The following is a 27,720-nucleotide window of genomic DNA, read 5'->3' as shown; positions in this document are numbered from 1 at the left end:
GCTTACAAATGGCTCATGGTGTCATTTAAACCCTTCCCCCATCCACCAGTCCCATGCAATGAAACCATAGTGGCTGCACAATAAAGCCTCATTTGGGAACGCCCCAAATCCAGGCACTAAAACGGGACAAGGCATAATAACAGAACAATGGTGAATATTGTTTTGAAACTGGGCTACAAGAACAGAAATGGAGGAGATATCATCAGCCAACCCCACTTCAATCAATCAATCAATAAATTATTTATTATGGTCACAGACCAGCAAAATCAATATAAAACAGACAAAAGATAGATAAAAACAAAATACAGCTCTGCGAAGCTCCTTCTCTCAGGAGGATTGCAACGTTATTTTTCTAATTTGCATTGAGGTCACAAGAAACTTAGAGATATGGGAGGACACATCCCTTAAACAAATTAATACCAAAGTTGTGGGGTTACATCCAGAAAAGGCTGTTAATAATGGAAAGATTAGCTTCCTTCTGCATTCCTCATACATGTTACATGCAAAATGACATGTTCGACAGATTCTATTGTTCCAGTGCCACAGGGACATATCCGTTCATTAACCGGGATTTTACTAAATCGCCCTTCTAGTAATGCTGATGGCAACACATTAAAGCGAGAGTGGGTAAGTGCTCTTCTATACTTTGGAATGGTTAACGCATACAGATATGAAGCTGCACTTCTTTTCAGAGTAGTGTGGTTTCCCTTAGCGAGAGAATGCACATATTCGGTATGGCTGTGGGGATAGTGTAATTCCCACCCTGAAGTCCAGACTTAATGTCACATCCTTTGGAGCCTGGAAAGTGAACTTCTGAATTAGGGCGGTGAAGAAAAGAAAGAGTTCCATCCTAGCCAACTGCTCTCCAAGACATGCTCGCTTTCCTATTAGAGAGAAACAAAGTGTCCATGAGCTTTATCACACCAGCGTTATACTGTGCAATCACTGCGAATTGCGTGCACAGGAATCCAAAGTTTTCCAGCTCATAATCTGCTTTTATTTTGAAGTACTCCCCTGCATCCTGCTTTAATTGTGCTATAAAGGCAAAAGATTCACCCAATTTTGCTACTAGTTTTCGAGTGTATCACCCGAGCAGCCACTGGGGCACAGGAGAAGGATTTGAAGAAAAATTAACTAATTCTTACATCTGTGACAGCTTTAAAGATAGACATCAAAATTGGTACGGTAATAGATATTAAAGAGAACTTTAAGCAAACAAAATTTGAATCAGAGTGGGTTATCCTTTGATTTTTTAATGATTTTTTTACATTTCCCCCCTTAAACCCATTTCCTGGTATGCAAAGGATCTAGCCGCCTGGTAGCAACAACAACAACACTGACAGCTAGTGCTGTATGGGATAATTCAAGGGAAACAGATATGTGGGATGAAGCTCGATGTGAGCGGAGGGTTTTTTCTATGGTGAATGACACAGGGCTGAATTCCATTTCAGATAAGCTCTTGGAGGCCACAGTCTAGGGGTTGGTGGAGGCGAAGGCAAGAGGGAGGGGGCAAAATTCCAAAGCTACCAGCATATTTTATCTGAAGGTTATTACTGCCAGTAACTAAGCCTTAGGAGAGAATTACTTACTTTTAGAAATGCTGCAAAAATGCTAGGAAAACATCAAACAGTTGCAGGTCAGGTGAAAATATCCTGCACCCCATCTGTACAGCAAACGCCAAATGGAAAGATTTCCCAAATACATCCAAAAGATGCACTAGGCTCTTAGGAGAGGAAATTCCATAACTTTGGGGGCAATGGAAGATGGCACCATTTTGGGTTTATCTGCTCCTGATAACTTCAATGGAAACTCTCCCCGACTTAGAATTTGTAATATGGTTGAGTGTATAAATCCCCCTCTGCCCTTTTCTCTTTACATTTGGAAGTGGCTTAGTTCATAATGCAGCTAGCAGAGGGATACAGAGTTACTCCTGTTCCAGACAGGACAGAGCTCCTGTTCCACAAGCAAAAGTGTGTTTGAAAATGGGGAAAAGCAACACCAACTCTAGGAATTAGTGAGGGCCATCTTGGGCATGGTGAGAGCAGGAGATGAGGACTCGGGCCTTCACGTACTCACAGTTGCAGGCAATAATTTGAGAAGTACCACTTTGTTTTTATTTACCTGTGGAAAACGGCATGAATGCTTCCCTGTTCCCGAACTGACCATTCTGCAGGAAATGGCCAGGATTAAATACATTGGGTGTTTCCCATTCTTCACTGTCAAACAGCACTGATGTCAAGCTGGGGATCAACGTGGTCCCCTGCCAAAGAAAAAGTAGAGAAGAAAGTAGATTAACGTATCATGGAACTCCTTAGTATATTGATGAAAGATTCTACAACTGTAGTAAGCCTTCAACTCTTATCTGCAGACACACAAAGAAGGGTGAATTTTTCACTGTGAGATCCTCTGATCATTACTTAGTAATTCTTGAAATTTCTGGTCAATTTTTGTAACTTCTGGTCACCTTTTATATTTTTAATATAAAAAGTGTCTTTACAATGAAGGGAAATCGTGTTGCTTACCAAGGGCTTTGTACTTCCTTTTCTTACACATGATTGTTATGGGCTGCATGACATGGGCAGAGAGGCGTTTAAATTGAATACTTCCCCTCTAAGCATGCTCCTTTCACTTCTATTAAGACAGTGCCATCCTCTTTTTTCCACATTATCCTGGCTCTAAATGCCAGGATAAGCATTAGTATAAACAAGTTCATAAAGGATCAGGATTTCCAGGGATTGCACAGGAGACATCCTCCTCATTGTCAACATCATGTAATAGATCCATAAACCTCCATGAGTGCTCAACTCTTTCAAAAATCCAAATGTGCCCACTGACCCTAAACAGTGGAGACCACTCAAGTAAGCTTTTCTCAACCAGTGACAACCGAATGGTCTGATATGACTCAATGGTTACACTCCTGTCTTAATGTTTTGGCATCTTAAGGGGAGATGCATTATGAAGATTACATCTGTTTCTTGAACACTTACTTTGGGCAAATGAAATCCAGCCAGGGTTGTGTCATTTGTTGTCATTCGTGGTGCATTCAAAGGGACAATGTTGCTTATCCTTTGAACTTCGTGAATAACTGCGTTGGTATAGGGCATGCGATCCCTGTCGTCCATCACTGGTTGTCGTGACTGGCCAATCACTGAGTCTATTTCAGTTTGGACTCTTGCTACAAAGTAACATTTGCAATCATTACAAGAAAAACAAACCTCAACTATCAGCAAGCAGGGCTTCTCTAAGAAATAGAGAGCCACACACATACACACAGTTTGGCCTGCATCAGAAGAGAGCCAGTGTGGTGTAGTGGCTAAGGTGTTGGACTGGGAGTCGGGAGATCATGGTTCTAGTGCCCACTCGCCCATGGAAACCCATTGGGTGACTTTGGATCAGTCACATAGTCTCAGCCCAGTCTACTTCAAAGTGTTGCTGTTGTGAGGATAACATGGAGAGGAGATGGAGCTACGGGAGACCTTTTGGCTGATTCCAAGGTCAAAGGATGTGCAAATTTCTGGGAGTGGCGAGCTTTAAGAAGAAGTCTATATACAGAACAGAAGCAAAAACTATAAATCCTACAATCACTTTTATTTAGAGCCTTAACAGATATGATTGGGTGTGTGGATGGATGACACCCTACAGAGTTGAGACTTTTGGATGAGAATGGTTTCCCAAGGTGAATTGTATGTAGTTTGTTGTGTGTGCATGTGTTTTTATGTGAGAAAGAATGCCTGGCAGAGAGAGAGAGAGAGGGTGTATGTGTGTAAAAGATAAGATGATGGCTTTCTGTTTTTGTGTGCAACAGGAAGGAGCAAATAGCCTTTTTCAAATCATTCTTGGATTGAAACATGCAGATTATTCAGTTTAACCTCAACAGAAGCTGGCTTCCTATCTAAATCTGGTGTTCACAAAAGATACAAATTGATTTCCTTTTACGGATATAGAAAATGTTTGGGTTAACACAACATGTGAAGCCGTAGTGTTTAGGTGTGCTGAGCTGCCTATGATGAGCTAGCTTGTTATGCGGGGCTTTTTTAAAACACCTGCAATGGGTTAAGTAGCTCAAATAGGTCACCCACAGAACCAATACAGTAGGGGCTCTGTGTGTCTCTTATTTAGGACAGTTAACCTATCAGGTGTGGGGAAAATGTTCATCAACTCACACCATTCCGGATCATTGCCCATGCTGACAGGGACTTTTATGAGTTTCTGAAGCTCATAAAACATCTGGAGATCTACATTCTGCCTGCCCTTGCTCTAGAAAAGCATTCCCCAACCTGGTGCCCGTCAGATATGTTGGGTTCCAACTCTCAACATGAGGAGATGCTCTAAAAAAAGAGAGAAGTAGGTGAACCTAAATTGTTCATCAGTTTCCCACAACCCTACAGTCACCTCTGCATATCATCTTGTATATCATCACTTGAAGCACTCCAGATGTTTGAGACTACATGTCCCAGCATTCCTGACCATGGGACATACTGACTTGCAATTATGGGAGTTGTACTCCCACACCTTTGGAGGGCACCGGGTTGGGGAAGGGCTGCTCTAAACAAAAAAAGAGAAGTAGGTGGCCCTAAGTTGTTTGTCATCAGTTTTCCACAACCCCACAGTCCCCTCTGTATATCATATTCTCCATCCTGTCCTCAGGGATTATCTGCTTTAGGAGAATGAGAATTTCACTGGCACTTTCTGCCTCCTTCGGGAGGATGTGGCCTTAAGGCTTGTGAGCCTTAACTCCCAACTTCCCTGCTTTTTGGTGCGTGGTTGAAAACTGCAGAGCCTTAATGTTGTTTTGTAAACGGTAGGTTTTTTATTTAATGAATCTTATTAAGGACTGGCTGATACCCCCTTCATTGCTCAAGTCTGTGAATAGTGTTTAGAACATGAAGCAATTTTTAATATCTCTTGCTGAAGAAATTTTATTTATGTAATGTCTTGAAGGAATAATAGCAATTTGTACTGTTCATGACCATGAGTCATAGTTTGGTGGCAATGGAAGTTCCACCTACGGCATGCTGGGAGTTGTAGGCATAAGCCTCAGATTTTTATTAAATTCTTTAAAAATACTTAAAATCCAGAATTTAATGTTTTTAATTTTTCTTGTACATTGTGCAGCCAGACCTATCAGCATGCCAAATTTAAAGCTTCTACTTGGGACGCCTAAGATATATGTCTGCAAGGTAATCATCTTAAAGTAGCAGGCTGGTGCTAGGCCTGTGAGTCAACCTTTAAACAAATTAAATTCATTTCCTTTTTTCCTCTCTCACCCTCACGACAACCCTGCCTGTCCTAGGCCTGTGAGGTAACTTTAAAACATATTAAATTAGTTTCATCCCCCACTTCCACCCCTCTCTCTCATAGAGGATGCTGGCTGACTGGCTCAGGGGTAGCTTGGTCATTGCCGTCAGTGACGGGCCCAGAGCTGCAACCTCCTTCCCTTCTGCTCCAGCTGCCCCCAGGTGCTCTCCTTTCATAGGGTGACCATATTTTGGAAACCAAAAAGGAGGACAACATGGCCACCCCAAGGGTCTGAGAAAACTTTAGGTAAAAACTCTATTTACTTAACTTTCATAAACAATCCTTTAGTTGTCATAATCATATTTATTATTTATTATTATTATTTATTTATTACATTTCTATACCGCCCAATAGCCGAAGCTCTCTGGGCGGTTCACAAAAATTAAAACCACAGTAAAACACCCCACAGTTTAAAACCCAATTACGAAAGCGCAACCAGGATAAAACCACACAGCAAAGTTGATATAAGATTAAAATACAGAGTTAAAACAGTAAAATTTAAATTTGAGTTAAAATTAAGTGTTAAAATACTGAGTGAATAAAAAGGTCTTCAGCTGGCGACGAAAGCAGTACAGTGTAGGCGCCAGGCAGACCTCTCTGGGGAGCTCGTTCCACAACCGGGGTGCCACAGCGGAGAAAGCCCTCCTCCTAGTAGCCACCTGCCTCACTTCCTTTGGCAGGGGCTCACGGAGAAGGGCCCCTGTAGATGATCTTAAGGTCCGGGTAGGTACATATGGGAGGAGGCGTTCCTTCAGGTAACCTGGCCCCATATCTACTCTTGAGTGGGATTTATGCCTTTCTGGAAAAAAAAGCGAATTCTTTGGCCAAGCCATTTCGTAATCTCCATACGTCCACCAACCCTAAATTGTCCATCAGATCAAAAAAAACTTTTTGGCAGTTTTCCTTGATTGCATTTTATATTCTTCTCTGATGCTCTGTCCATCTGTGGTAAAATTACTCCATTCCAATCTCCCATCAAACACCAGTTCTCAAAATGTAACTCTGTCAGCTTGGACAGCAGTCCTCCATAAAATTCTGCTTTGCTGTCATTAGGGGCATATATTCCAAAGATCAGTGTTGAGACACCATCTAACACAACTTTTACCCCTAAATAACATCCTTGTTCATCAACTAAAATCAATTCTGGTTGTCACTGTTGCTGTATATACATTACTAGACCATTTTTTCTTATTTGTACTCACCGCAGTAAATTCCAGTCCCAAATTCTTGTTGGTCAAATATTTGATATCCCCCTTTTTAATATGTGTTTCTTGTAGGCATACAATATCATATTTACTTTTTCTTAGATAGTGAAAGATTTTGTTTCTCTTTGAAACAGCATTCAAGCCATTGACGTTACATGAGAAGAGCTTAAGATCCATTGTTTTGTTTGTCTTTGCTTGGTCCTTCCCCTTCGTCAGCATCGTTATCCTGCTCTCCTTTAAGCTTTTCCACAAAATTTCTTGCTTTTTGTATGGAGTTCAACTTAAATCTCTCCTCCTTGTAGATAAGTATCACTCCTTCCGGAAATTCCCATCTGAATCTTATCTTTTTCTCATTAAGAACCTTAGTTAGAAAAGCATAGTCTTTACATTTACAAAGGATTGTCACTGGTATTTCCTTCAGTAGAATAACTTCTTTTCCTTGGATTTTTATTTTATTTTCATAGTGGCACTGGAGGATTTTATCTCTCATTGTCTTTCTGATGAAGTGGACCAAAACATCTCCTGGCCATCCTCTTGTTTTTGCATATCCCGAATTCACTCTGTAAACTCTGTAAACTCATCTTCGACTAAGGCCACAGCTAGACCTAAGGTTTATCCTGGGATCATCCAGGGTTCGCCCCTGCCTGAGCACTGGATCCCCTGTGTGTCACCTAGATGAACAGGTTTCACCCCTGGACGATCCAGGGTTAAACCTTAGGTCTAGCTATGGCCATAGTCTTCATCCTCATGTACTCCTTCAGCAATAGTTTTCACTATCACTCTTCTTAGTTCCGCATCCTGAATTTCCTGAGTTACTGCGTGAAGTCGCAGAATTTTGTCTTTTGATTGGAGCTCCACCCAGGCCCAGCGGTCCTGTTCGTGCTCCAAGGCCAAAGTTGTCGCGTTTGTCTTCATCTCCAATGTTTCCACTCTTGCTGTAACCGTTTTGACCTCTTCTTGCACCTTCTGCACGGCACTGTCTATTTTTCTAATTTCCTGTGTGAGTTCCACTTTCATAGTCTGAGTTTGAACCTTCAGTTCAGCTCTCTATTTTGAACCTTCAGTTCAGCTCTCTATTTTCGATTCCAATTTCACTTCAGAAGCCTCTATCTTGTCTCTAATCTCATTCATCTTCCGTTCTAGCAGATCACATATCTTCTGATACTGGTCTTCTTTCATTGCCCTCGGAGAATCCAAACAGCCTCTCCAAGTGCCCTGCAAAACATCGCTGGGTAGCTGGTCCTCCATTTTCTTTTTGCCTGCAGACGCCATAGTGTCACTTCCAGCCTCTTGTACTGGAACTGATGTATCTTTTTAGATCTTGCAACTTTACGCATTTTGCATTTCCTCCAAAAAATATGGAACAATATAAGCATTTCTTTGCACCACCAATAACAGGAAAGGCATAAGTATGGTAACATACTGTTCAGAAGTTAGTCATTTCTCAAATGGACAGCAGATGGTGGTGTTGGATAAAAAAAAATCAAGTTGGCTATCGCAGACAGAAAAACATAGTTTGAAAACTTCGCTTTCCCCGCCATCTTGAAATTTTAGCTTTTAACTTTGTTTTTTTAATCCAAACCTTTTTTCCTTAAAATGCCTGGACTGGGGCTCTCAACAAATCAGCTTCATTGCAAAGGTATCAAACTTCAATTCAGTTAACTTTTATACAGTTTGTACAGTTCAAATTAGCTTGTAAATCTACTTTCGGTTTCTTTCTCTGCTCTCCGTCCGGCCTCTTATCAGGTAATTAATCACCATCTGAAATGAGCCGCTTCAAATGTTCACTGTTATTTTTCTATTCAGACTAAACTAAAATTTATAGGCTTGCTGCCTTGTATCTTTAGAAGTTCCAGGAGATTACTTGAGGGATGTTTCTTTTGCACGCTGACAACCCAAAGCCTGTCACCCGCCTTCCGACAGATAAACAAACCGGATTAGGTCGTCCTTCCGTACACAAAAATTCCTCTTGCTTGACCCTCTTATATTCTGAGGGGATAGGCGGGATCAGAATCTAACATGTTAATCTTTGAACACATCTGAGGTGTGGTGGGAGAGCAGGCCTTCTTAGTTGTAGCACCCTGCTTTATGATTTCTTTTCCCCAGGCAGGCTTGCCTAGTGACTGCATTAATGGCTTTTAAGTGCCAAGTGGATTATGATTTTAAATTCACACACAGCAGGTGGGAGGAGGCACTGCAAATGGATGCAGCCCATTTATGTGGCTTGATTCCTTTTATGTGGAATTGGGTTGACTGACATTAGCGATCAAAATGGCCACTAAAGGCCAATAAATCTGGCCTCCCACCCAAGGCATGCTGGGAGTTGTAGGTGTAAACCTACATTTTTATTAAATTCTTTAAAAATGTTTAAAATACCAAAGTTCATGTTTTTAGATTTTTTTATGATCCATGTACACAAAGACCTGTCTACATGAACAGCATTAAGGCAGTACCATATGTGGAAGTGGGTAAACATTTTGGGACATACGTGATATACACATACTTTCTGCTTTATAGATAGAGACACCAGAAGTATTTCAATGAGGAGTTCGGGTAGCTTTAGAAAATATCATCACTGATGCAGTTGATGGAACAATGTATCTTAGCTCCTGAATCCCCAAGACAGACTTCTATATGCTGCACAGAAATTGCAAATTTTCTGTAATTATTGGGACTAAAGTCATTTAATACAGAAACATTACAGTACAGCATTATATTCATTTAAAAACAGTAAGGGAAAAGAAGAAGAAAATGCTATCCTACCTTGAATTTCTGGATGAATGGCCATGTACAGCAAAGCCCAGCGCAGCGTTGTGGAAGTTGTTTCAGTTCCAGCAAAAAACAGGTCCATCGTTGAGTGTAGGAGGCTTTCATCATGGAAACTGGAAGCAACGTCCTCCTTAGAAAAAGGAATATTCAGCAGCATGTGAAGCTTTCCGTATAAATGCAACTGTAGCTGTCACTTGAACACATTGTGAGTCAAGATCTCTCTGCAGGATCTTGTACAATCAAATCAACAGCTGAAGCTGGGAATAAGTATGAAGGAAGAGAAAAGGCTCCCAATAATCCCTGAAATGGACTTCAACACCCAGAGGGATTGTATTAAGATTGGAAGAAGTAAATGAAGATGCCTTTAGAGCGATGCTTTTTTCTTGCCATGTCAACTGCTTGCCCTAACAGACACATTGTAAAATTTATGTTGAAATAAATTTGAACATGCAGCTAAACTACAACACACCAGAATTTGTGCGTATTCATTACTAATGTGTATTAATTACTAATGAATACATTGAGTTTTTAATATGAGGGAAGGGAACAAGCTCCAAGCTTGCAAAACACCAAAATTAACAGCCATGTATACACTATCACAACAGACTAGCAGATGGAGAGTTGTTAACCCCCAACACCACCAGCTAGCGTGCAAGATATGCACACGTGCATTTAACTCACATGCTGCTGTGATTCCAGCAATATTGGCAGTGGACAAGTGCAGAAATCCCACCCCATGGAAAACACTATTTCATGTGCACAGACCCCTCACTCATTTGACTGAATTCCTGCAGAATCAATGGGAACTCCAGCCCTGTCCAGGCATTCTGAAGTGTGTGTTTTAAACTGTGAGAGGGAGATTGTTTGAACAAATCAATTGACCATTTTATTTACATTGTGTCTCTGTCGTCTTCTCCTAAAAATCAAGCAACTAAATCCACTTTGCCCCTGATTTTGTTAATTACCTTGGCCATTTCATTTAGATACGCATCAATGAAATCTCTGGGTTCCAGTGGGTTCCGGTCTTCCTTGTGCTTTTCAATGATGTCTCTCACAAATGATTTGAACTGTCTCCAGTTTTTAATAATGGTCTGATGGGGTCCTGGTAAGTGTTTCATGAGGGCTGGAAAGGCTTCATAAAGCTGTGGGAAACAAACACTACAATTATATTGTGTTTAAGAGGGGGGAATTGAGCCTCTACTAAACCTAGCAAAACATAGGGCAGATCTACACCAAGCAGGATATAACACTTTGAAAGCGGATTGAAAATGGTATATGTAATGTATCCTGGGCTCCAACAGTTGTCAATACTGTTATAAAGCAGTAGTGTAGATCCTGCCACATTTGAAAGGATTGTATGCACTAGTGACTGAGCACATATCATAGTCACCACTGGGATGCTGCTTAAAATGGTATCCCCATGGTGAATTCACAACTCTTTTGTTATAATATGAATTGCAGAGCTTGAGGATCTCTTCTCAATCCTCCCAGAATTCAGGGCATAGAAGTTACTTGGCATAGAAGCCAGATTCCGACTGTTAGGGCAGTACAACAATGGAACCTGTTACCTAGGGAGGTCGTGGGCTCTCCTACACTAGAGGCATTCAAGAGGCAGCTGGACAGGGGGTTGGACTCAACGGCCTTATTGACCCCTTCCAGCTCTACTATTCTTTGATTCTATGAAATTTATAAGCATGCTCAAAATGTACATTGTTATATAGCTACATAATATTCTAGGATGAAGTGCTTGAATATACCCTGTGTAAAAATTGGACAGTATTCACTGCTAATGCATCATGTCCCTAATAGTTCTTTAAGCAAACAGAAATGAGCTGAAATGCTTATTTCCAGAATGTGGCAGGTCTGGAATGTGGCAGGTGTAGAGGGGAGCTCCACTGATTTGTCCTGTTTCAGACAAAAGCATTTCCACTCATTTCCTACTTTGCTTTAGGATGTGCCCATAGTGGGCGCTGCTGGTGCAATAGAAACAATGGGAGCAGAGTGGCAGTATAGGGTACTTCTCCCAACCCCACCCCAAATCAAAATTCTTCTCTGTGGAAAGTTAGCATGTTAGAAAATTGTCTTCTGGCATAGAATCACAGAATAGTAGAGTTGGAAGGGGCCTATAAGGCCATCAACCAGCCCCCTGCTCAATGCAAAAATCCACCTTAAAACATCCCTGACAGATGGTTGTCCAGCTGCCTCTTGAATACATGATCTCATGATTCCCCACCTGGAAGCCTTAACTGTGCTAGAACACATAATTTTTATCTTTTGGGTGCTCAGTCCTTTATTGAAAATGTACACTCTAACCCATACATCTTTACTGTCACCCTTGATTCCCTGAATAGGGGACCTGACACAATAGGAAAAAGAGAATGTCTGAAGAAAACCAATCAGAGATGTGCGAGAAGAATGTTTTAGTCAGTGGAAAAAAGATTTGGATGAGGTTGACCATTAGATAACAGAGTTTCCATACCTGGCTCCAAATAGTTGCGTGAAGCTGCAGTGTCTCATCAAGCAAGTGTAATAACTTCTGGAAATGACTGTCATGGTATTCAAAGCGGTCCCCAAAAGTAATGGAACAGATGATGTTTGAAACGGCATTATTAATCTGAAGGTGAGGATCAAACGGTTGCCCTGGAGAGAAAAAAGATGGCAGAAGAAATATTAGAATCATTATTATTATTATGGGTCTCATTTAACAAAAATATAACATAGGGGAAGAGGTGGGACGTTTCAATAAAATGAAGCATTAACTAAAGCATTAACAAATCCAGTAATTAAAACTTGAATAGTATAGGACTGTACTGTTAAGAGTTATGTATGTGGTATTCTGCACATTTGCATTGTCAAGAAAGCATCTTTCTCCTTTATATTTCAGGGCAAAATCCTATGTATGTTTAGACAGAAAAAAGGTCTACTTCTCCCAGCATGCTTCAGCCATTACTCTGCAGCAGGAGGGCAATCTTTCAGGAAGACTGAGAGAAAAGAGGCAGTTAACAGAAAAAAAGAGAAAACAACAACACTCAGTTGTGCAAAAGTGTTCCTGGAAACATGTGTTGGCCACCCTTTGGGCCCACCATTTATAAAAAATACTACAGCCCCCGTATTTTGGAGATTGTTGTTGTCTTATTCCCCTTCCACTGTTGTTGGTAGAATGATTTTTTAAAAAAATCAATTCACTTATTTAAAAAATATTTTTTATTTGCTAACAAAAGCCTATGAAAGTTTAAAACACAGTGCTCAGAATTAGGTTCAGAGAAGCAATAGCGAAGCAGGGGGGGGGCTTCACCTCCATTAGAGGTGGAGAAGCGGATCGGGTGGCTAGCAAAGCATGGCAAAGAGAAGCAACCGAAAGCGAATAATTCGCTTTTACGCAGAGTGATCCGCCCGCCATTTTGGATATTTTCCGCATAGGATTACATTGCGGAAAAGATTAGTGTATAACTTTTGTGTTTTTCAAGCTACCTCCTTGAAATTGAATGTGCTTAGAGAGTCGTGGGTGAGGGTCATTTGTGCCTATTTTCAGCAGTTCTCATGCTGCGGTTTGCTTGCTATAATTTTTTTAAAAACAGGGTAAAAAAGGCGGGAGGGGGTACCTTTTTTTATAGCGCTGAGAGGCAGATTCAACTCCCAGTCATGATCACCTGATGAAGCATCCTCCAATCCCAAAGTTGGAGGGGGGATAAGCAAAACCGGATACTTAGTAACTTGGGATACTGGGAAACTTTTCTTTTTAAGTCTCTGAATGGACTTTTCCCAGTGTGTTTTGAAACAGTAGCCCCACCAAATGCACAAACACAACCTTAAATCATATACTAAGCAAATAAATAACAGATAGGAAACACAGCACTGCTACCCACCTTGGTGAACAAATGAATAGATGTGGTGCAAGGGGATGAGGACCCCTAGGGCATGTGGATGTGCCCAGTGCACTCCTGTCCTTGGAGGGTCATCAGAACCCTCCAAAGGTTAACCAGTGGAAGCTACATGCCTCTCATGAGTTGAAGTATGTGGTTGCTTCTGAAAGACTGGTACCTAGACAGGGCTAGTCAAATTGGCACAGTTCCACCTTCCCCTGGGCAGGTACACTTTCCTCTTACTGGTAAAAGACAGACATAGCCTTTTTTAAAAAACAAAAAAAAATCTTCTTGTTGTTGTGATTCAGCAACACTGCTGCTTTTAATTCCACCCCTCCTATGTTTATTTATTTATTTATTACATGTATTATACACCCTATAGCCCAAGCTCTCCTGGCTTTCCCTCTTCAGTGAAGTCAGGCAGGCTTTCATTGTGGTTCAACTCCTTATTGTTGTGGTTGTTACTATTATTATTACTATTTTATTAGTAGTAGTACTGCTATTATTAACATTATTAATGGCTGTGATCACAGTGCAGTCAATCAACTCTGAAGTAAGGATCACAAAGCTTTACTCTTATCCTCCTAGTCCCGTAGTTATGGGATGCAAAAGAAAAGGCATCTCTCTGTGCTGTTCCCGCCTCACAGGGATGGTTTGCATTACTGGCTTTGAAACAATCCTTGGCTCACTTCATTGTGCCCCCAGAAATGTCTGCAGCATGCTTACCTTCCCGCCTCTGCCTGGGTGCTGTTGTGGTGGGGTATCTGCTGGGACTTACTTCCGCATAGATCTATGGCATAGTCATACATCTTTGCCTGCCTCTCTGCGCTCCAAGTAGGGAATGCTTGGATTTCCTTCCAACTGGGCATGAATGTGGATACATGGATAAGCTCTCATGGTGCCGATTTTGAGGTTTCTAACGTGAAAACTGATGGAGTTCTAGCATGGGACTTAAATTGGGGTGAGTTAAAAGGGGGGAAATCGCAAATACAAGGGATGATGGGATTTGCTTGAAGCTTGCCATGAATGTGGATCTAGATGGCATCTGTGAGGGTGCCCACTTTCAAGTTTGTATCAGTACAAATGTCAGAGTAAATCCAATTTCTGAAAATGGGGTTTAGGATTTTCAAAAATTCCCCCCAAATCAGTGGATGCTTGGATTTGCTTCCAACTGGGCAGGAATGTGGATACATGGATAAGCTCCCATGGTGCCAATTTTGAGGTTTCTAACATTAATAGAAAAAAGTTATAGGCCTGTGAATTTCAATGCAAGTCTATGGGGGGGGGGGGAACATGGAGCTCCGATTCGGATCCGGAGCTCCGCAGTGAAGCAGAGCGGACCATAGGCTGATCGCTGTGGAGAGGAGCGGACCCGATCTGGAAGTTGCAGATCTGGATGAGTAGCGGATTGGGGGGGGTGTCTGTGCACAGCCCTACTCAGAATGTTGCGAGGGTGTTGGTGGAGGAGGTCACATCATAATCTTTTGGATGCAACTATAGCCTTCAGGGTACAAAAGGAGTTCCACACCAGCCAATTCTCCCACATGACTTTCCAGGTCAAACCAAGTTCCATGCATCACAAGGGATATGCATCTGTGTGAAGCTTTCAACTGACATTTACCAACTCATGGAGTAGTCCAAGCTCAGGCAGAGCTAGAGCACTAACCCAGTTAAAATATTGTTGAGCTTCTGCATACAAACAAACTAGCTGCTGAAACATCATCACCACACGAGTTCTTACCTTTCTCCTCTTCAATTGAATCCATTAAGTATCTAATCTCCTCCTGTATTCGTTCTTCTAAACTTCTTTTGCCCAAACCAAAGTTTCTGAGCGTTGATAAGGCAAATCGTCTTTGTTGTTTCCAGTGAAGTCCGTTGGAGTTGAGCAGTCCTAGATGGGAAGAGTTGACATTACATTGGAAAGATGGCTTACATGACACATGTCTGTAAGGAATTTTGTGAAGATTACAGTTTGTTAGTGGATTTTATCTGGTTGCCCTTCGTTCTGCTCTGACTATTCTGATTTTGCTGCTACTTTTGCTTCTTTGTTGCTGCTTTTTGTGTGTTTTGATGCTTGAGATCGGTTTTTAATGCTTAATTAATTTATGCTAAATTAATTTCATACATTTTGGAAACTGGGAATAGGTAAAAGGTCATATAATTCATATCTTTTAAAAACTCTTTCTAAAACTATAAAGCTGCAATCCTATATACATTTACCCAGAAGTAAATGCCATTGAAATCAATACTTCTGAGTAGACAGAAATGCTTGAGAGGTCCGCCTGGCGCCTACACTGTACTGCTTTCGTCGCCAGCTGAAGACCTTTTATTCTCTCAGTATTTTAACACTTAATTTTAACTTAAATTTAAATTTTACTGTTCTAACTCTGTATTTTTATCTTATATCAATTATGTTGCGTGGTTTTATCCTGGTTGTGCTTTTTATACTGTATTTTGTAATTGTGCTTTTAACATGTTGGTTGTTTTATTATGGTTTTAATTTTTGTGTACCGCCCAGAGAGCTTCGGCTCTTGGGCGGTATAGAAATGTAATTAAATAAATAAATAAATAAATAAATAATTCTGTGGCCTGGTTCAGACGACACTCTGGGCTTTGTGCTTAGCTTAACCATGTTCAGCTGTGGTTAATGCTAACCACATGCGGAATGCTTACAGACAACGCCTTTATCCCTTTTGCGGTTAAGTAGTGTGGTTAACTGGGCAGATGATTAGGTAAAACATTTGTCAGATGACACCATTAACCATGGTTAAACATTCTGTTAACCATTTTGTGGTCTGAACAGGGCCACTGTAAACCTCCTTAGTGCTGCTAAAGTATGGCTCACTTGCAATTAGCTGGCAGTGGGATTAAAATTGAGATTCCCCACGAATTGTTTCTAAACAAATCAGGCATCATAGGACAGTGTGGGTGGGCAGCTCCCAAGGCACCAGAAACACAGAAGGACCCATCCCTACCCCAGGTACTGCCATCCTCCTCATCTTCCTCTTTGCTCACCCAGTGCTGCCCACAAAAAGTAGTGCCATTGCCAAGTTTGTAGTCACTGTGACACCTCACACACAACCAAAGTTGGGCAATCTTTATGTCATGTCTGTGCCCTCATTGGCTGAGCGCCCCGCTCTGCTGTAAGGGGACCATCTGTATGGTTCAGATTACTGCTACTAAAAATGTCTGTTAAAAATTACTTTTCATATTGTACATAGGCCCTGCAGATGGGTACTGTTGGACTGGCCAGAGAAGAAGGAGAAATATACACTGCCATTGCCAGGTAAAAAAAAAGGTGGCTGGGTGCATGAGGGACTCCATTAGCAGCCGTGGTAGTGGCAGGAGGGTGCCGTGACCTTATGCATGCAAAGCCCATGTTCCACCATGCTTCTCCCATTAAGGAACAAAGGATGGACCTCAGTTTTCCCCACTGATGCTAGGGATAGCGGAGAGATTCATTTGGCTCACATTTTAATGCAAACTTACCTCATTTTACACTGTTGAACCAATATGCAAAGCAAAAGTCAGTTATCCAAAATTTGCACTTCTTTGAATTTTGCAGTGGAGTTCTCCAATGTATTAGGAGAAATGTGCAAACATTTTTTTAAAAAATTCAAAAAACTTCTGGACAATCTAACAACTTCTGGACTAGCAACTTAAAACTGAAAAAATATCTCAACTTTTGGAATACATTTGGGATTGGATTAATGAGAAACTGAAATGGATGGACGTTCTCATCCCTAATGATGGAGCTGCTTCCATCAGTGGAACCAGGAGAGGGACAATTCCCTTTCTGCTTTCCTGCTATAAAAATCTGCTATTTGGGGTTGGGGAACCTTCCTGAGCACAGTTTGGGGAGGTATGGTGGTTGGAGGGGGTGGGGATGAAGAGCAAGGGAGGTCATCCCATTGCAGTAGGGGAGTTCCATTTACACAATATTGGCAAGTCTATAAAAAAATGGCAAGTGTGAAAGCAAGTGTGAAATTTTTGGATTTCCAGGACTATTGCATAAGAAATTAAATGTTTAGACAAAGGATAATAATTGCTATTGTGCAATCTTTCACCATCTCTATAGTCCAAGAATTATAAGTTGAACTACAACTCAGATCATACCCAATTGGCAGCCCATACCAGCTGGGGATGGTGGGAGTTCTCGTTGAACACATTTGGAGTGCACCAGGTTGGGGAAGGTAATCCAAAGGTTTGCACAATTCATGTTACCTGGAAAAAGAAATCCAAGGAATTGGATCTTATTAAAAGAAACTCACCAAATGACCCAAATACTTCATGCATGAGAGGAACTTCTGGACGATCTATAAAATTTTCCCCTTGATTGACAAGGGCTTCCTTCACTAGATGCAGCCCATTCACAACCACAAATTGCTTGTTTCCAAACTGTATGCTGAAGATATTGCCATATTTTTCTCTAAGCTGGACGGAAGATAAGGAAGAATGTAAAAAACTGGATACATTTCAGATTAATATCTATTTGTTGCTCATAGAATGTCTGTATGCAGGAAGGGTAACTTTCATTACCATCAAATAATATATTTGTCTCAAGAAAACCTATATGAACAAAGCCTATGAATTCTACATTCGCAATTTCCAAGGGAGCTTTCAAAACAGATGAAAGGAATTACTTATTTACATTGAGAAGAATTTACTCATGGAATTCCCTGCCACAGGTTTAGATGGCTTTTAGGAAAGAACAGACAAATTTGTGGAATATGCATATCAAATGATTAAAAATGAATTCTCTATGTTTAGAAGTAGTATACCTCTGGAGACAAACGGCAGCAATGACATCAAGAGCACACAGGAAGAGATTAAGCATTAACTAGGGTGACCATAACAACAAACAGTTTATTGTAGTCAATAGACCATTTACATACATATTATTACATACAAGCAAACTGAACATACCATTAGCTATTAAAAAGACAGGCGATCATAGAAGATCTAATAGAAATGGCCAGGTTCAAAAACTTGGCCACTTGCTCTGTGATTGATTTGTCTGTACTACAAAGTAAAAGAGACATTAAAAATTCAGTTGGGTGACCAGGAAAAGATTGTAAGATAGGGAACAGAAGATCATTTCTAGCCCCTAGATAAAATCTACAAAACAGTAAAACATGAGATACAGTTTCCACTTCAATATTGTTGCAGGGGCAGCATCTGTTGAGCACTGGAATTTTATTAAATCTGCCATCCAAAAGTTTGGAGGGAAGGACATTAAGTCTGGCTAATGAAAATGCTCTCCTGTATTTAGGAATAGTCAACCAGCGCTGGTAGGGCATCCCATCTTTACAAAAAGAGGCTGATAGTCCGAGGGACAGGGGGGAACATGGGCCCCGTGCAGCACTCTGAAGGACTTGCATATCTATATCAAGCAGCCTCTGTTTCACTAGTGATTTGGCACTAACTAAATCCCTTGATAATAGCATTTGGGGAGATAGGCCTACTGACTTGATTTTACTTGTCATGGCCTTTGACCAAGGAGATTCGAAGTGGTCTAACAGAATCTTAGATACGAGAGAAATAGATGGAGGTGCCAACTTACAGCGAAGCCAAAAATGGATAGCATGGATCCAGGCCAGGCAATTAACGGAATTCAGACCAACTTCTAGTTTAAGAGCAGCTCCAGAGACACACTTGGGAACACCAAATAACATCCTAAGAAAAGATGACTGGGTGCCCTTGAAGGAAGATTTAGAGCACGGAAACCAAATTGGTGCCCCATATAAAATCTGTGGGATGATTTTAGCCTTGAAAACCTGGACAGCTGCCGGAATGAATTTCCCTCCCCTTGTGAAAAAGAAGTGAGTAATTGCACCTACGTGTTGTTCAGCTTTAGTCTTAGAGTGTTTTGCCTGTTCTCTCCAAGAGATGGTTTCATGGAACCATATACCCAAGTATTTATAGGAGCCCACTTGCTCGATCTTGGAGTTCTCCATGGCCCAGGAAAATCTAACCTTACGTTTGGAAAACACCAGTACCTTGGATTTTGTATAATTAATAGAAAGTAAGTTTTCTGAACAGTAGTTGGCAAAGCCGCACAGCAATCTCTTGAGGCCCACCCTGGTCTGAGAGACCAGAACTGCATCGTCTGCATACAGAAGTAGGGATACTTTAGTTCTCTGTATCTTAGGTGGGTGGGATGGTAAAGGCTCCAAGGCACGGGGGAGGTCTGACAAATACAAATTAAATAATAGAGGCGCGAGCACACAGCCTTCTCTAACCCCACATGATGCAGCAATCTCTTTTGTGTAATGACCTGATGGGCTGCACCGAACCTGAGCAGTGGTGTTATAATAGAGGGATTGAATCAGAAACAAGAGTCTCTTATCAACAGAAAGCTGTTCCAGTTTGTTCCAAAGACACGAGCGTGATATAGAATCAAAAGCCGATTTTAAATCAATGAAGGCTGCAAAAAGTTTGCTGCCTTTGGGGGCAGAATATCTGTAAGCCAGGTGAGTCAAGACCAAACAGTGGTCAAGGGTTGAACAGCCGGGTTTAAAACCAATCTGCTCAACACCCAGTATGTCATGCTCAATGGTCCATGTCTTTAGTTTGAGGCCTAAATAACTGGCATAGATCTTCCCCACTATCGATAACAGACAAATAGGGCGGTAATTTGATGGATCATCTTTGCGTCCCTTTTTGTATATTGGAATTATAAAAGCTTTCAGCCAAGCGGCAGGAATAATACCTGATTGATTAATTAAAGAAAATAGGGAGGCCAACAATGGGGCCCACCAGCTGATGTTATTTTGAATCAGCTCTGATGGAATACCATCAGGGCTGGGAGCCTTACCAGGCTTAAGCTGATGAATTAAGTCTTCCACAGTGGCAGAGTCAACCGGAGGCCATTCCGGGGCAGCGGAAGATAGATAGGGGTGGGGTAATGTATCACTGCTGTCACGAAAAACAACACCTGTTACTTAGAGCGCCCGATACAAGCTGCCAAAAAGTTTTACAGCTACGCGTTACAGAAGCAGCTATCAACATTTGCCATGATTCACAGTTTGCTTCAGTCTTTTTGCGGTGTAACAATTTCTTATATTCTTTCCTAAGCACAAAATACGAGTGTGGGAGTTGACCGTCATTACTCATGCGATAAGCAGAATAAGCAGTTTGGATACATCTCCGGAGATTAATGCAATCCCAGTCAAACCATTTGTTCCTACTGGTTCTTGGGCGCATCACTGTGCTGGCAGAGTTTTGAAGGGAGGCACTCAAAACCTGTATAAACTCTTCAAAAGCTAAAATGCCCTGTTTAGGAGGGGCGGTTATGGAAATTGAATCCATAACATCCAAAAGACAAGGAGATTTGATTAGCCTATTGAAAACCATACCAGTTTTATGAGACCATTTAATCCTGTTAGAATTTACTTTTAGAGAACCAGGAGAGGGACAGGGATGTATGGACAGTTTTGAGGAGCCTAAGTTGTCAAGAGAGAGCTCCAGTGGGAGATGATCACTGTCAGAGCGAACTGCTACTTTTAAGTAGCATCCCCATGATTTAAGCTGTGGGTGTACTAAAATATAGTCCACTGTGCTTGCTCCCCTAGAAGAAATATAGGTAAATTCACCCCAGGCGTCATCAGCACTGGTACCATTCAAAATACATAAATCATTTCTGGACACAAACTGAAGCAAACAGACTCCAGCAGGATTAACAAAGGAGTCTTTGGAGTTACGTTGGCCAACTCTAAGTTTGTTGTTGCCCAGCGTGTATAGACCACCACACCTGGAAGTGTCCGGGAGATGAGTCCCAGTTCTTGCATTAAAATCACCTGCAATTATAAAATAGGCTGAGGGGAATTTAGCTGACTGCTCTAAGAAAAAGCCTTCGGCTTGAAGCCATCTGGCCTGTACAGTCTCTTTACAAGCTGTTGGAGAAAAGTAAACATTAAATATTAGCAAGGTCAGCCCAACATCCCCCAATTCCAAGGCCAGAGCCTGAATGGATGAGGAGTATTTAGGGAGTTCTCTTATCCTGGTGTCAAGGGAAGAGGATACCAGGATGCTTAAACCCTCTCTGGCTCTGCCCTTGCCCTTGCTTGGCAATGCGGGGAGGCAATAGGACACAAAACCATTTACATAGATATGGTTGTCGCACCAGGTCTCCTGACACAAGACCACATCAAAGTTGTTAAGGTATGTTAGGAAATCTGGTTCTCTACATTTGGATTTCCATCCAGCAATATTCCAGGAGAGGATTTTGAGTGGGCTGTTGACATGCCCCAAGCGTAGTCAGTCTAGTTCAAAAATTGTGTCCAACCCTTCCTTCTGGTCTCCCAGAACACAGCAAATGGATGTGAAAGCTGTCCTTCCTGCGCTCAATTGGAGTTTTGGAAGTTCCAAATCCATTTTTCAAGTGTGGAAGAAGATTCATACTCCCCAATTCATGGCATGTTGGGATTTCCTTTGAAATGGCCCCATTGAGATGTCTGCAGGTTTAAGCCCTGCCAAAAAACAGGGGATGATGGGACTGCCTTGAGTCTGGGCGTGCATGTGTATCCCTGGATAAGCTATCATGGTGGCGAGTTTGAGATTTCTAACGTGCAAATTGACGGAGCTATCAAAAGGGGTGTGAATGGGGTGCCCGATTTTCATAAATTCCCCAAAAATCAGGGGATGATGGGATTGCCTTGAGTCTTGGCATGCATGTGTATCCCTGGATAAGCTGTCATGGTGGCGAGTTTGAGGTTTCTAACGTGCAAATTGACAGAGCTATGGAAAGGGGTGTGAATGGGGTGCCCGATTTTCATAAATTCCCCAAAAATCAGGGGATGATGGGACTGCCTTGAGTCTTGGTGTGCATGTGTATCCCTGGATAAGCTGTCATGGTGGTGAGTTTGAGGTTTCTAACGTGCAAATTGACGGAGCTATGGAAAGGGGTGTTAATGGGGTGCTCGATTTTCATAAATTCCCCCAAAATCAGGGGATGATGGGACTGCCTTGAGTCTTGGTGTGCATGTGTATCCCTGGATAAGCTGTCATGGTGGCGAGTTTGAGGTTTCTAACGTGCAAATTGACGGAGCTATGGAAAGGGGTGTAAATGGGGTGCCCGATTTTCATAAATTCCCCAAAAATCAGGGGATGATGGGATTGCCTTGAGTCTTGGCGTGCGTATGTATACCTCCATGAGGTGTCATGGTGCCAAACTTGAGGTTTCTAACTTTCACAGAAAAAAAGTTGTATACTTTTTTAGCTTAATGCAAGCCTATGGGCGGGGGGGAAACGGAGCTCCGATCCGGATCCGGAGCTCCGAGCGGAGCGGAGCGAACATGGGCACAGCGGGGGCTGAGTGAAGCGGGCTGATCCGCAAATCGCAGATCTGGAAGTGAAGCGGAGCGGGGGGTCCGTGCACACCCCTAGTGTTTCCCTGTGTTATAGGAGATCAGTGAAAAGAGCATTCCACCATGTTAAGGCCGAAATTGGGGCTGGGTCATTCTGATGTTCATAAAATGGAAAATGTTTCACCAATCTTTATGAAATGGAGACCTGTCAGAAAGAATTGCTGGTTGTACATACCCTGCGCGTTTCAGGAAGATTTGTAAAATATTGAGGGCAGGATGGCAGTTCAAAGTACCAAAATGGGCAAAACCTCTCTGGCTCAAAATTGCTTTCTATTTCTGGGTGGCGATGATTTTTTTTGCTCACTAAAAGCTCCGAATTGGGACCCTTACCCTTCAAACCAGTGGTGGGACCTTGTCCCACTGTCCTTCTAGTTGGTGGAATGGCTTTTCTTTTTTCAAAATTCGCTTCACATCTGGAGAGTACCAGGCTGGAGAAGGATGGTTTATACTTGGATCCTATACAGGTCTTCTCAAAAGCCAGTGCCACTGATTTTACTAGGGCTTCCCCCCAAGTGGTATAGGATTGCAAACTAATCTCATCTGAAAGGAGTTCAAGACACCCAAACTAATCCTTTTCTGTTCCTCTGTCACTCTGATGAGATGATGTATTGTGGAGGGATTGTGGGGAGTGAACAGTATATTTTGTATGAACACATTTTAAGAAAAAAAATTGGTTCTTTGAAAGGCAGGGTATTTACTAAAAGCTGAAAGTGCCAGCCCTTTCTCTGGTTCTACATCTCCAACAAATAGTGCCCCTTCTGTTATCAATCGTGCTGCTCTATGCGAGATGTGTGTGAGAAAAAAATACTGCACAGCCCCTGTATTTGGTAAGGATATAGAACAGCGTTCCCTATCCTGCTGTCCCAGCTTTCCTGACCATGGGACATACAGACTTGCAATGATGGGAGTTGTAGTCCAACACCTTTGGAGGGCACCAGGTTGGGGAAGGGCTGCTCTAAACAAACAAAAAAAGAGAGAAGTAGGTGGCCCTAAGTTGTTCGTCATCAGTTTTCCACAACCCCACAGTCACCTCTGCATATCCTATTCTCCATCCTGTCCTCATGGTTTATATCTGCTTTGGGAGAATGAGAATTTCACTGGCACTTTCTGCCTCCTTAGGGGGGGACGTGGCGTTATAGGCCTGTGAGCCTTAACTCCCAATTTCCCTGCTTTTTGGAGTTTGGTTGAAAACTGTAGAGCCTTTAACGTTGTTTTGTAAACTGTAGGTTTTTTGTTTATTGAAAATACAAATGACACCTGCAGAAATTCCCTTTTCAGTACAACTGTTAAAGATACAGGAGCCCTGTCCTCCTTTTCATATGGTCACCCTACATTAACTTATCACGGAAGTCCCTGACCCTGGTCTCCATTGTTCTTGGATGCTCTGGGGTATGAAAGAGATCCACCGGCATAGGCTGCAAGAAATCTGTTTGCTATTGCTTGCACTTGGCACTTTTGAAGATCTGCTTGCCAGTTATATTATATACGTACTTTAACAACTGATAAAAGGTTACCAATTGATAATATGTTTTACAGATGAAGACCACTTATTTTGTAATGAGATAAAAGGCTACAACATTATTATGGAAATAGTTTGTTTTGACTGATTCTATCGGCTTGGATCCAGAATTATCCTTCTGCCAGTGAAAGGAACATACCATTGGCAGTACAAGATTTCTGTGTCCACCCCTCACACCTGAATTCCCTTCTGGATCAACTCTTACATTCACAATTATTGTTATTAGAATGTTTATTGCATTGGTGTATTCTGAAGTTGTGGATCTGACCCTCTTTGAGCATATTCCTGGGGGAAAGAGGCATATAAATTAAAGTAACAAGAACAACCCATGTCATGTAAATATGATGGTGTTTGTCAATATAACATACGAGAAACCTTTGTATGTGTAGAGTTTTGGATTATGCAGTTCAAGCTATTTCAAAGTGAATGGATCTACACCTTGGAGACCCAAAGTAGCCACTCTTCTAGCCTGTGAGGAACTCTGTGGAGGGAAGGAGCTCTCCTTTGTAAAGATGGGATTTCATAGAATCAGGGACTTGAAGGGGTCCTTGTGGGCCATCCAGATCACCCCCCAGCTTGGTGCAGGAATTACAGCTTTAGAACATTCCCACCAGATAGCTGTCTAGCCTTTTCCTTAAAAGCTCATCCCTAGACAATTAGTTCCATTGCCAAACTAGGCATACCATCAAAACCTTTCTATTAATTTCAACCAAACTCTAATCCCCTGTTCTTATCCTTACCTTTTGTATAGCAAGATGAGGTTTCTTGGTATCAATATGCAGAAGATTGCCCAGAAAAGGAAGAGGCACAGGCCCTGGAGGAAAATCCCTTGGGCGCCTCCGTTTCATGTAATCAGCAATGAGTAGAAAGGTAGCCAGGAACACCAGAACTACCTGTAGAGACAAACCCCCTTGGAGGACAGCAGGTAAGTGAAACAGCATCTTCACACTCTACTAGTCTTGGCAGGTCTGAACAAACTGCTGTCTGTAGAGGGAAACGGAACTAAACCCAGCAAGAGAAACTACGCCCACGCTCTCTGCTGACGTGTTTTTTTTACTGCTACTGCAAGAAAAGTGGACAAAGTTCACATGTTCGAGGCAAATTCACCACACCCACTAATACGCATGATATATATCACCCAACTAGGAACTCCAGGGAGAACAGAGCTTTTTCTTTTGTTATTTTTAAAAAGAAGGGGAAAGGGAGAGGAGAAGCTCGTCTTTTTAAAATTCATATGGCTAACCTAAAACATTTTGCTGCCTGAAGTGAAAGCCAAAAGTGTTTCACCACCCAGCTACATTCTATGTGTAGTAGTTGACAGAACCAGCAGTTGAATCTTAGTTCATCACTGGTGATGGGGCATCCTCCTCGCCAGCACCTGAACACAGCAGGCTCGATGAGCAGGTAAAGCCCAGGCCAGGTGGCTCGCACTGTTATGTCCTGCAACACCTCACTGTCGCCGCCCCCATCCCACTGCCTGAGGTGGCTGCCTCACTCTGCCTAATACCAGGGCCAGCCTTGCTAATTCAAATGTGCCTCATTGCTTTCCCAATTAACACTGTCAAGAGAAATACTCTTCATGCCCTTCCTTAGGAGGGTTCTCTGAAATGTAATGCACTGTCAATACAAGCTCTATTTCCCCCTCTTCCAGAGGATGTTCCTCTTCCCTTGAGACCTTTGGATGAAGGGCAGGTTCAGCAGCTCCATCATCTTGCTGAGGTACCCTAGCAGCCTACCTGCTTGCCCCACCCCCCATGCAATACTGCATGGAAACAGAATCTTAGGGTGGAATTACACTCAAAGAAGATTGTGTAAGCAGTGCAAAATGGTGAGACCCTAAAGCAGGCTTCCCAGCCTTGGAACCAGGCCAGCGGTGCCATAGAGGCAGCTCAGGCAGCGGCCTAGAGTGCCAAGCAAAGGAGGGCGCCGAATGGCGTACTCCTAGAGCGGCTTCTGGGCCCGCTGTTCCATAGCCGCCGCCTCGGCCACCCCCCAACCCCAGTGTCCTGACTTCAAAGCCAGCGCCCAGCCGGAAGCTGCTCCTGGCTTTGAAGCCAGGACGCTGGGGTTGGGGGGCGGCTTCAGAATGGCACGCCCGGAAGCCACTTCTGGGCGTGCGTCTTTGAAGCCTCCACCCCACCCCCCTTACCCCAGCATCCTGGCTTCGAAGTTAGGAGCAGGAGCGGGGGGCGGCTTCAGTATGGCAGACCCAGGCATGCCATTCTGAAGCCACCCCACCCCACCCCAGCATCCTGGCTTTGAAGCCAGGAGCGGGCAAGGGGGTCGGGGGCAGCTTCAGTAGGGTGCACCTGCCTAGGGCGCAAAATAGTCTGACACCGGCCCTGCTGGTACCCTCCGGATGTGTTGAACAACAGGTCCCATTATCCACAGCCAGCACAGCCATTAGTCACACTGGCTTGGGTTTGGTGGAATCTGTACTTCTACACATCTGAAGGTCACCAAATTGCTGAAAGCTGTCCAGAACAGGAGGTCTTCAATGTGGTGGCTGCAGGGACCTCCAACTGAGCCTGCAAAGCTCTATAATTCTTTTTTAAAAAAAATATTTTGATGAAAAACATGAAAATATTAGTGGGACAAGATCTCCTTCCTGTTCCCAAGTGGCTGTTCAGTGGGCAGGAAGAGAAGGAAAGAGTTGCTTCCTAGCCTAACCCAAACTTCTTCTATCCCTAGACACTGTTCCCCTTTGCTTGCTCTATGAGCTTCATCCCACGTACCTGTTTCCCTCAAATTATCCCCTACAGTGCTAAGCTGTCACCGTTGTTGTTGTTGCTACTGGGTGGCTAGATCCTTTGCATACCAAGAAATGGGTTTAAGGGGGAAATGTAAAAAAATCATAAAAAAATCAATGAATTACCCAATCCAATTCAAATTTGGTATGCTTAAAGCTATCCTTAATAGCTATTACTGTGCCAATTTTGATGTCTTTATCTTTAAAGCTTATGCAGATGTAAGCATTTATTTATTTTTTCTTCAAATCCTGCTCCTGCGCCCCAGTGGCTGCTCAGAAAACAACAAATGATACACTCAAAAACTAGTAGCAAAATATTGCAATTTTTTTTGGTTAAGAAGCGCAATTAAGGCAGGACGAATGGGAGTACTTCTCAATAAAAGCAGATTATAAGCTGGAAAACTTCGGAGTCCTTTGCATGCAATTCGCAGTGATTGCACAGTATAACGCTGGTGTGGTAAAGCTCTGCGTCCCCACTCTCAGCCTCTAGTCTTGCTATTTTTTCCTGACAATAGCAGATGTGAATCCCTGAAGTTGTGACTGTCCCTCTGTGTGCGGACTGCATGTAATGTGCTCATTTAGGGTGACCATATTTTGGAAACCAAAAAGGAGGACAACATGGCCGCCCCCAAGGGGGCAAGCCCACCAACATGTCCAGCCCCCAAAGGGGCATGTCTACCGACATGTCCAGCCCCCAAGGGGGCGTGCCCACCCAAACATGGCCATGTATCAGCCATGCTTTTAAGCACATTCATATGCACCCAATTCACCCATCACATAAATACACACACAAACATGCACACTCTCTCAGGATCACCCACCCCAAATTTGCACACACATCCATTCATAGACAAACAACCATGCACACCCATCACCCATCACATAAATACACACACACACACACACACTAAAAATCACCCACCCCAAATACACCCACACACATCCATTC

At 42.5% G+C, this 27,720-nt stretch overlaps 1 protein-coding gene across 1 annotated transcript; it reads right to left on the bottom strand.

The window, feature by feature from the left end:
• Nucleotides 1-316: 316 nt before the first annotated feature.
• Nucleotides 317-24,980, bottom strand: LOC134406653 (cytochrome P450 2J2-like). The gene is made up of 9 exons (XM_063138174.1): nt 24,763-24,980; nt 17,407-17,569; nt 14,877-15,026; nt 11,752-11,912; nt 10,238-10,414; nt 9,267-9,402; nt 2,988-3,175; nt 2,122-2,260; nt 317-884 (listed from the first exon to the last, which is right to left on the bottom strand). Exons 1-9 carry the CDS (start codon nt 24,961-24,963, stop codon nt 709-711), a joined length of 1,491 nt encoding a protein of 496 aa, XP_062994244.1. The 5' UTR covers nt 24,964-24,980; the 3' UTR covers nt 317-708.
• Nucleotides 24,981-27,720: the final 2,740 nt, after the last annotated feature.

The sequence above is a fragment of the Elgaria multicarinata genome, chromosome 1 (genome assembly GCF_023053635.1).
Source record: "Elgaria multicarinata webbii isolate HBS135686 ecotype San Diego chromosome 1, rElgMul1.1.pri, whole genome shotgun sequence".
In the NCBI taxonomy this organism is placed as follows: Eukaryota; Metazoa; Chordata; class Lepidosauria; order Squamata; family Anguidae; genus Elgaria; species Elgaria multicarinata.
The sequence above is the reverse complement of the archived record's forward strand: the minus strand, read 5'-3'. Positions and strand labels throughout refer to the sequence as shown.